This window comes from Bidens hawaiensis, unplaced genomic scaffold, assembly GCF_021521415.1.
Source record: "Bidens hawaiensis isolate Kalapana, Puna unplaced genomic scaffold, B.hawaiensis_p1.1 tig00024447_1, whole genome shotgun sequence".
In the NCBI taxonomy this organism is placed as follows: Eukaryota; Viridiplantae; Streptophyta; class Magnoliopsida; order Asterales; family Asteraceae; genus Bidens; species Bidens hawaiensis.
In genome coordinates this window covers 168575-179421 of record NW_027493858.1, presented here as the reverse complement: position 1 = coordinate 179421, position 10847 = coordinate 168575, and the positions used below count along the sequence as shown (strand labels likewise).

Genomic DNA, 10847 nt, shown 5'->3' with positions numbered 1-10847 from the left:
CCATACTTTGGTAGGTATGGTACAAGAGATCTTTCAGAATCAGACTGGCTCATTTAGGCGGGATTGTTCCCGCCTTGCTCATCCCTTCATGTGACTACTGAAGTAGCTAATGTCTTGTGCGTGTAGCCCTGCTGTCTGCGGGTAGCCTTTCCTGATGGCTTGTATCCGCAACTGCGGGAACAGGCGGGGTACTTCACCATTGGGAGGCTTTCCCTGCGTGTTCAGCTTGTGTACTGCGCGTAAGATCCTATGAGCATGGTGGGTCCTGCGGGAGCAGATGGCCTTTGCGCAGACGTCCCTGTTCAAGGTGAGTCTTGCGGGACCAACTGGTCTCTGCTGGGACCTACCTCTTCAGTAGCGATATAACTTGTTCGTTTGCCTTCTGTTTCGATGTAAGCACTATTTTTGAGTTTGCTTTGATTATAAGTTAACTTCATTCTTAAAAAAATAACATAAACCAATTTACATTTAACATAATAAAAATACCGTGTATATTGAAAAGAAAAAATGTTTAAAATATATATATATCGAAAAAAGGGTTAAATAGTCATGAGTTCAAAAATCATTAAAAGGGTAAAATGTAATATTTTAAATAATACTTTTTATATATTATACTTAGAATCTTCATATAGTTTATAAAAGATCTTCAAATAATAATATTAAAGTCGGTGAAAAGTTCAAACGCCGAAATATCATATTTTTACGCCGAAAATAACGGTTTTGCAACGCCATAAAAGCAACGGCAATGCAGCAGGGTTTCACTTTCTTATAAATATCCAAAACTAAAACCAAAAAACTTATCATTTTCCAAACTAACCTCTAGTTTTATTTCCACCATCATTCATTGATTATCTAACGACCAAGAACAATAATCTAAGATGGAGAATGATGGGCTTTCATCGGGTACTGATCAGCAAACAAAGATCGATTCGTTTCTTGAAATCGCACTCGACCAGACGGCTGATACCGCTAGGCGGTTCTTGCAGGTTACGATTCCTTTGTTTTTGTTTAATACCGCCCAGTTGGGGTCATAACACTTGTCATAAGTAGTGGACTAACGCCCTAGTCCACTTTAGCCTAAAACGCCTAACACGCCATACGGCTGTGTTTTCGAGGCGTTATTGGCGGTGTGGTATTAGGCTCGATATCAAATAAAAAATAGCAATGTTTTATAACATTATATATTAAATACATCTCATTCCCATACAAGAAAACTAATAAACTCTGCAATGTTATTTTAAATGAATAGTTCATCCGTCTCTTGTATTGTCTTTTTATAAATGTGTGGTACTTTTTAATTTAATTATAGGTTTTTTAATTACTCTAAAATATTAATATTAGTATTCTATTGTAACACAAAATATTTAAAAAAATTAAAAAAATTAAATTACAATGAGTAGTTAAACAATTACACAATTTAACTATGTTGGGTGTAACTGTAACGCTTCTAAACGTTAAAACCTCACTGTCCATGTAATTGTCATTGTCATTGTAATACCATAAAAGTATTGAAAACAGGAATCTTGCATTGTTTCAGTTTGGACTTGAAAATTTCTAGGCATGCCTTTAGAGTAATATAGATTATATAAGATACTCCCTTTTTATTAGTTGTTTTTTAAATTGTTGAATCTTGATGTTACATGAGGCTAACGATGATGGCGATTCTTATATTCAGGCAACCGAATGGAAGCTTGAAGAAGCTCTTCAACTTTTTTACATCGGAAATGAGGTGCTCAAGCTGGACAGCCAAAGCTCAAGGTAACTTATATGAAATTCTTAATAATGTTTTCATATACTTGTTCATACAAGTTGGGTACGTTATTTTATATAGTAATATGTGACATATTCTTATTTCAGGGTTGCGGAAAATCATATGGCGTTTGAAAATGTTTTAGAAGATATAGAAGATGATGAAAATGTTATAGAAGATGATGAATATGAAAATAATATAGAAGATGATGGTAGTGAAGTTCGTGCACCATTGCCGGTTAGAAGAGATACCCTTTATGGCACACATTACAGGTGTTCTACTCTTCTCATTTTCATTCTTTAAATCCTTACCATTCAAATTACTAACTCATCTATACAATATATCATATTCTAGGTTACTTTATTATGTTATATTCATATGTAACACCCAAAGTTTATTATTTATATCTTTACTGACTGTTACATATTTAGGCCACATGTGGAGTTACGACATCCTGAAGTCTGGGAAGGAGACCAAGGTTCCACGTCAACCGCAGAAGCTTCAAAAGAGAATCTTGCTTCGTTGTACCGTCCTCCCTTTGCACTAATGTACCATGGGACCTTTGAGATGGTAATTTATGATTAAGGTCTTTAAGCGAATTCGTATTGGCCGTCAAATTTATTGTCAACGAAATAATCGTATTTTATTTGTTACATTTTCAGGCAAAAGATGCTGCTAAACATCAAGACAGATGGCTTCTAGTGAATGTTCAATCCACTAAGGAATTCAGCTCACACATGGTATGTTACCATGTTATTGTTACTTACCCTTTTAACAACATTTATAACATGTTACATTATTAAAACTCATCACTTATTTTTAATTTTGTAGCTTAACCGCGACACATGGGGCAATGAAACTGTGGCTCAAACAATCGCCAGCAATTTTATCTTCTGGCAGGTACGTTTTTTAAGTAAGCGTTAATATATCGAATACATTAGCTAATGGGAAATATAACATTTTCACTAATTTTTATTTGTGTGTGCAAATAGATATATGATGACACTGAAGAGGGCTGCAAGATAAATACATACTACAAGTTGGATTCGCTTCCGGTAACTTTTGTAATTGACCCCATCACCGGTCAAAAAATGAAGCTATGGCGTGGAGTGATCGAACCAGAAAGTTTTTTAGAGGTACACTATTTATATATGCTATAATATCTTCTAATTGATAATTTATGTTAAATAAGTTATAGAGAACTAATGTGCAATATTCTTTCAATAATAGGATGTGTTGCAGTTTACTGACCGAAGCCCGAAGGATCATCTATATAGCTTGACTCACAAACGCGCTATGCCTCCTAAAATCCAAGGTTCAACATTTTATTTTTATTCATTTTTTAATTTTAATAGTTTTAGTTTCTTTTTGTTACATAGTTTATGACATATGAGACATTGTGAGTGCAGATGAAATATATGATGATGATGAAATGAAGGCGGCTCTAGAATTATCAATGCAAACGAAGAAGGAAAATAATGAATGGTTATCGAACGAGTGCGACGTTAAAGAAAAATATGATTATCCACCGTTGCCTGAAGAACCGAAAGGAGATAAGAGCTTGCTTTGTAGGGTGGGATTTCGCCTTCCGGATGGATCAAGGATTCAAAGGAATTTCTTAAGGTCTGATCCGATACAGGTAATCATTTAATAAAGCAATTTAGTAGGTTGTATGTATTAACAATATACTTTGGGAGCTTTTGACTTGTTTATATTTTAGCTAATACATTTTATTTGGTTGTTTTTTTTCAGTTGTTGTGGTCATTTTGTGCTGCAAAGTGTGGGGATGAAAGGGGATTCCGATTGACTCAAGCGATTCCCGGGGCGGTAAAACACATGGATTATGAGAAGATGTTGACATTTGAAGAATCGGGTGTTGCGAATTCCATGATTTCGGTTACTTGGGAGTGAAGTTTAAGGGTGGTTTGACGGCTGTTAGAAACTGTATTTTGGTATATGCAAATTGTTTCTTTCTGATTATGGATGTAATAACTTTTCTAGTATTTGTATATATAAAGTTGCTATTTGTTATGACCTGAAGATGAATATGTTCTAAGTTATTAGCTATATTTAGAGCTCTTCTATTTGACCTTATTGTATAATCATGTATTTTCAGAAAAAAAAAATTTAAAATAGGAAGGAGATGAAGGATAAAATGGATTATAGGAGAGAGAAAAGATGTATTACAAAAATAGGAGATCCGTCATTCAAACGGCAGATGTCAACGTACATGTAGGGCCTATCAGATATTGTCTGGTGAGGTGGACGACAACCCTCACATCCGCCATTTCAAATGGCGGATCACGAATATTTTATCCGTGTTCCGCCATTTGAAATGGCGGATGTCAACATTGGTGATCCGTCATTTTGACTGGAAGGTCACATATTCCAAAGTAGCCCTACCCCTATATGTAAAAATCAATGTCATGATGACATCTGCCATTTGAAATGGCGGATGTGAATAGTGATTTTGACTAATCAGACATTGTACACTACCGTTTTCTTTATATTATTTAGTTTTTTGTTTTTATTATTTACTTAAACAACCTTATTTAACAAATAAAAAATGTATTTAACAAATAACGTTTTTTAAAAATATGTTTTGTCTCTTTATTATTTATTAGTTTTCTAAATGTCATTATTTAAAAAAAAATACAAAATTTAATATTAAAATGTTTTTAATAAAAACACCATGTTTTAAAAAATTACAAAATTTTATTATTTATTGGTGTTTTTTATTAAAAAAAAATTTAATATTAAATTTAATATTTTTTTTTAAATAATGACATTTAGAAAACTAATAAATAATAAAGAGACAAAACATATTTTTAAAAAACGTTATTTGTTAAATACATTTTTTTTATTTGTTAAATAAGGTTGTTTAAGTAAATAATAAAAAGAAAAAACTAAATAATATAAAGAAAAAGGTACTGGTACAATGTCAAATCAGTCAAAATCACTATTCACATCCGCCATTTGAAATGACAGATGTCAGGATGACATCTTCCATTTCAAATGACGGATATTCATCAAAATTGACTTTTACACATAGGGGTAGGCTACTTTGGAATATGTGACATTCCAGTTAAAATGACAGATCACCAATGTTGACATCCGCCATTTCAAATGGCGGAACACGGATAAAATATTCGTGATCTGCCATTTGAAATGGCGGATGTCAGGGTTGTCGTCCACCTCACCAGACAATATCTGACAGACCCTACATGTATTTTGACATCCGCCATTTGAAATGGCGGATCTCCTATTTTTGTAATATATCTTTTCTCTCTCCTATAATCCATTTTAACCTTCATCGTCTTCCTATTTTAAAATTTTTTTCTTTATTTTCAAGGTTTTAAATTTTTCTATCTAAAACCCCTAACCATGCACTTTTAAAAATGTGAGCCCACCATCTTACACTTAAAAAGGTAAACACCATACCACTAGACGAATAGATCATGACTCACTTTTCATTACTCTCATATAACTATTCACAAAACTGAGGATCTCTTCAGCACCTATAGCAGAACCGATTAGCTTACCAACCATCGATCACATCTCATTGCCACTAATGATATACGGAATGCAATAGGAGGGGTATTTGTGTTTTAAAAAGATAAATATTGGAGAACAAATTTATCACACAAGTGTATGGACTAAGTGTGCAATTTTTAATTCTCATAGACTATATATGCAATATAGTCAAACTACAAAGACCATTTACATAACTAACTTTACGAGAAAATTTTAAATGACAAATATGAATAAGTAAGGTTATTTAACCCTAAAAATTGGCACAGTTAATGTTATGAACTACACAATTGTTTAGACTGAGTTTTAAATTTTTCATTCTCATAGCCAAACATGCAATATGATCAAACTATACGATCGTGAATGCAATTACCTTAAAAATATATATAGAGAATGATAACGTAATTGATAAAATGAAAGAATTTAAAAAAAAGTTTTATTTATTCAAGAATCTTGACCTAATTGAACCTGGGAGAGAGTATGGATGCAAATGAGTCGAGTTGCTCATAAGCTACTCGAGCTTGAATCAATAAAAAATCAACACGAGTTGAGTTTTTTTAAGTTCGAGCCAAGCCCGAGCCTCAAATAATGCTCGCTTAGTTATCAAGTTTGTGTGTTAGCCTTGCATTTTTTTAAGTTTTACTTGTTTTGAACTTTTATGTATTTGTTTTATGATACCCAACCGAGCTCCAGTCATGCTTTAGCTCATTTAAGGTACTACACGAGCTCACCTTAAGCTTAGGCTCATTTAATTTTCTTATCAAAATACATAAACGTAATTCAAAAAAGAAACATATATACTAACTAGTAGATAATAATCGAGCCGAACCCAAATATGTAAAAACGAACATGTATATCTTAAACTTTAGAAAAAGAACTCAAAACTAGTCGACCTCGAACTCTCGCTCTTATAAGTTAAAACAAGTCGAGCTCAAGCCCGGTTTACGCCCCCTAGTTGGTTTATATGTGACCGTAATAAACTCATAGCCCCTTGTTTACAGAGCAGAGTAAACGGGTAACCAATCAGCCATGGCTGGATTGGAACTATCAGAACCACCAAAGACTAACCAAAACGAAAACGCACAAAAAGATAACGAAATGAAGCCATGGGAGCAACATTCAGCTGTAATTAGCATCCCTAGATACGATTACAAAGCCCCTAATTCATTGCTCAATCGATCATTTTCCGGGTTTCTTGTTACTTGCCCCATTAGTATGCACCTTGTTCCTTATCTCTCTGTATATTATCTTATTATTATTGTTATGTAGTTGTTGTTTGTGTTAAAAATTGGAAATTGGTTTATTAAAATTTGTTAAACTAGTAAATTATTTAAGTGAATCTCATGAAGAAAGTTATTAGATTGAGCAGTGTTGTAGAATTCCTTAGGAGCTGGTGGGGTACCGAATAGTAGGGGTGTGCACGGTTCGGTTATTAGGATTAACCAACGCATGAGATGGAAGTATAAATACATGAAATGGTGCTATGAATCGTGAAATACATGTATCAAAAGTAGAAATATATGAAAATATTAATGGTTCGGTTAATTTGGTTTTTGGTTAATTTTGGTTATGTTCGGTTGATGCTCACCCTTAAGGATTAATTGGATTGGATTAATAAGTATAGTTTTTTTTATACTTCAAAATTTGCTACCACTTTTGATTGAAATTTGACCAATTTTGATAGAAGGTTGACCGATTTAGATTGAATTGGGCCTATTTGAACCGACTTTGACTGATTTTGACCAACTACCAATTTGTTGGTCTGATTAGGTGAAATCAAATTGGTAGCATACCAATTAGCGGTTAACTGTCGATTAATCGGAGACCAATCGCGAGCTTTACAACACTGAGATTTAGGCTCAACCATGCTTCTATGTATGATTTTGGTTAATTTCAAGTGAAACTGGGCATGATTACTACTAATAACATATTTAGCTCATTCTTTCTTAATCTTAAACTATAAGTTACATAATTTGAAATTTTGAAATGTGATTTTGTGTTTTCAGAGAGGGAGAAAAGCGCAACAAAAGAAGCTATGTCTATTCTTGACAAGGTTTGGTGTCTATTCTTATATGTTTTCTAAATTGATGTTAAGTGCCTGAATGATGAATTTGGTAAAAGTAGAAGCTTAATAACATATTCTGAAGATGATGCATCAAACCTAGTTCATCAGACACTACTACATGTGTTACCAATTCTGACGAGCATCCTAACGTGATAATAAAAATGTTTCTTGAAAACAGATAGTCTGGAATGGATCTTATTGTTTTCTTGAGAATAAAAGTGATATATATTTGTGGTATCTAAAATAGAAATGGTCAATAGGATAGAATGACCATGTTAGCATGTGGGATCCTACCAAACGGACAAACTGCATACCCATGCGTAGGCTTGGGGTGTTCATGGTCGGGTTTGGATGATTTGTCGAACCGCTAAGTACGACTTTTTGGAAAAAGTCAACCCAATTGGCTGTCGGCCAGACCGTCAAACCGGCCAAAAACAGTTCGGTTTTGGCGGTTTGCGGGCTTGGTTTTGAACTGCATGCATCACATACTGCAGTAATGTGACTTTATCACGCGATGCGATTTGATGATGTGTTTATCACGTTTTGCGGTCTGATCTCTGATGCGACCTTATGTGTGATGCGGCGCCTTATGCAGTTGACTAGTATGAAAAAATTGACTTTTGGTTGCAATGGTTCTGAGTTTTCAAATATAACTGTCGGTCGAGGAATGAGTTTGAGTATTTGAACATTAGACCATTTATTCAACAAATCTGATTAGAGATGATGCAAATAACTAACGTTTTAGTATTTTAACGCTAACAAGTTCAAACATTATGTACAAAAGTTTTTACCATTTTTTTAATAACAAGTGCTTAGCATTATGTGATACATGTTCTTCGCGCATCATGCATTACGTGTCAGATTTTGGGATCGAAACGAATCGGGTCGCTATGCCTTTTTGAAAACCAAGTTTGCTGGTTTGGGCAGGGTTTTATTTTCATGGAATCATAATAAAATGATAGCTTTAGAGAAAGATCAAACCTTTTTACCTTTTGAGTATTAAAGGGTTTACTGAAAAAAAAGGGTAGCAGAAAATTGGTTAAATTAATTATATATACATATTAAAATAAAAAATGCGCGTACGTATTAAAAAAGTTATGTTTTTATTTCTATGGCTGGTTTGGTTTTTAACTGTTAAATGTAAACCGGACCATGAAACACAGCCGATTTAGCTCGGTTTGGATGGTTCTTGAAACACCCCCCCCCCACCACACACACACACACAAAATCATTCTCTAGTGGTTGACGCTTTTTGATTTTTCATTTGTGATATGCACTAAAAGTGGTCACCATCTTTTCTGTGCAGTATCTCAGGGCTATTAACACTAGCGATTCTAAACAGAGGAAGAGCCTCAAGATATAATTTCAAAGAGAAGAAAAGTAGTTACGACCGAGACAGAGTGCATCAATGATATAGAAAACAAAACTCTGAATGAAAACAACGGTAATTTATCTAATTATCTGTCATACAGTTTTAGGTCATTCAGTTTCTCATCGGTTTTCATGTTAATGACTCTGCCTTGACATATCATTAGCTTTGTGTTAAATGCTAGTTATATTAACAGATTTGTGGTTGCAGGTGCTAGAGAGGTTCCAGAAGGTTCTTGTTTATTGACTCCAAACTCAGATGCAAATACAGAAACATCTAATCCACTTTCACTTGTTAAGCTGACCAGGAGTGGTTTGCTCTTATTTACATTTTCTAATGACCGTTGTCCTGATGTTGTGGATATTGTGTCAAACATCATGCAATCTTTGGATTCGAGAAGTTTAAAAGCTCCACTGTAAGTCATCAAGTATAAAATCATGATATAAAATATAAAGATAACTTAATGATATGCATAATAGTGTTTTTTCTTTCTTTGCAGTTGGTGTCACAGGATTTTACCTATTCAAACGACTTGTGTTTTGCACGAGAAGGAGCTCGGGACTCTGGTATCTAAACTTGTTGATGACTTCATGAATAATAATGGAAAGCAACTTGCTCGACCTATAAAGGTACAATTTTTAATGTCTTGGTTCTGTTAGTTCAGTTATTTATACACATATAGCCATAACCTAACTATCGGTTTCTCAATTGGTTCAAGATGACTCGGTTTTTGAGTTTGTAAATAATTCCTGTGTTAATCATGATTTAAAAACATTATTACAAATAATATTAAAATCTGAGTACAACCGATTAGGAGATTGTATGCTTAAAAACAAATCTTTGTCAACTTTAACATGTTTGACCACAAAATAATTTCATAGTTTGCAGTAGGATACAACAGAAGAGGAATTGAGGAAACCGAGTTAAAAGGTAAAACTAATAATTCAAATCCTGTGGCACTACTAGACCGTAACAAATGTTTTGAGGTTGTTGCTGCTGCTGTTAAAAACATCGTCTCTGATTCGGTTGTTGATCTGAAATGTCCTGAGGTACAAGTTTCACTCATCTCTGTTTTTATAATTTTTTAAGAAAATGCACAAATGATCTCTATGGTTTGACCAAATTGCAAATTTGGTCCCCAAGTTTTAAAAATTGCAAACTTAGTCCAAAACATTTGTGAGAGGGTTGCACATTAATCCGAGTTAGTTTTCTAACTGGGATCAACGAGTTAGTTTTCTAACTGGGATCAACGGTAGGGACTAAATGTGCAACCCTGTCACAAATGTTTGGACTATGTTTGCAATTCTTAAAATATGGGGGCCAATCTTGCAAAATGGTCAAACCACAGGGACCATTTCTGCAGTTTTTTTTAATTTTTTTAGAATTTTTGCTGATGAAAGTATTTGATATTCCAGCTTACCGTTCTTATTGAGGTGCTACCCGTTTCTGGGATACCCAACGGGTCACCTATAGTTGCGGTTTCAGTTCTTCCTCAAAAGCTCATTATGACAAAGCCTCGCCTTTGCATCAAAGCTTTGGTTCCTGATGTGAAGTCAAAGAAATGAGAGTCTAAAATGATGATCGGTTTTGTAGTTTTATAGCTTTGAGTTTTGACTTGTTTTACGTTTTTAAAATTTGAAATTATTTGTAAGGAAATGTCTCGTCTGGTAAAAACATATATTATCTTTCGAATATGAATATAGTCGGCCGTCACATTGGCAATTCGTCATTTCTTAAAAACTTTAGCTCCCTCTTAAATCTTTATTTCTATGGATCTTTTAGTGATATCCTTAGGCTATGTGTTATGGTGTGGTGGTGGGCGTGGTGACTCCGCCATTTCAGTCTTTGAGGCGTGAAAGAGGCGTGGACTGCGAATGAGACAACCGCAGATGCACGCCTGTGTTAGGATGCTTTGTGAGTTGGGATGCTTTCATGAATGCCATTTTAGGCTTTTTACATGTTAATGCTAGAATCTATAAAAGTCTTTACCTTTATAAAAATAAAGCATCGAACAAAATAATTAGTATATACTTACATATCATTATAAATGTATTAAGAATGTATGAATCTGATTTAACATTTTATTTATTTCACTTCAAATCTTGAATAATATCATACATAAAAGAAATTAT

At 33.9% G+C, this 10847-nt stretch overlaps 2 protein-coding genes across 3 annotated transcripts; both read left to right on the top strand.

Annotated features, from left to right (window-relative positions):
* Positions 1–878: 878 nt before the first annotated feature.
* LOC143569309 (plant UBX domain-containing protein 7-like) lies at positions 879–3755 on the top strand. Its single transcript, XM_077055262.1, has 10 exons — positions 879–986; positions 1676–1758; positions 1858–2022; positions 2182–2320; positions 2413–2490; positions 2582–2650; positions 2743–2886; positions 2981–3065; positions 3160–3389; positions 3503–3755. The coding sequence occupies exons 1-10, from the start codon at positions 879–881 to the stop codon at positions 3659–3661; spliced, it is 1260 nt and encodes a 419-aa protein (XP_076911377.1). The 3' UTR covers positions 3662–3755.
* Positions 3756–6244: 2489 nt separating this feature from the next.
* Positions 6245–10608, top strand: LOC143569306 (uncharacterized). Of its 2 annotated transcripts, XM_077055258.1 has the most exons (7): positions 6245–6494; positions 7288–7334; positions 8653–8790; positions 8926–9130; positions 9215–9344; positions 9597–9764; positions 10131–10608. In XM_077055258.1, the coding sequence occupies exons 4-7, from the start codon at positions 9093–9095 to the stop codon at positions 10278–10280; spliced, it is 486 nt and encodes a 161-aa protein (XP_076911373.1). In that variant the 5' UTR covers positions 6245–6494; positions 7288–7334; positions 8653–8790; positions 8926–9092; the 3' UTR covers positions 10281–10608. The 2 variants fall into 2 exon arrangements, with proteins under 2 accessions (XP_076911373.1, XP_076911374.1); XM_077055259.1 differs by lacking the exons at positions 6245–6494; positions 7288–7334; positions 8653–8790 and having other exon boundaries at positions 8831–9130.
* Positions 10609–10847: the final 239 nt, after the last annotated feature.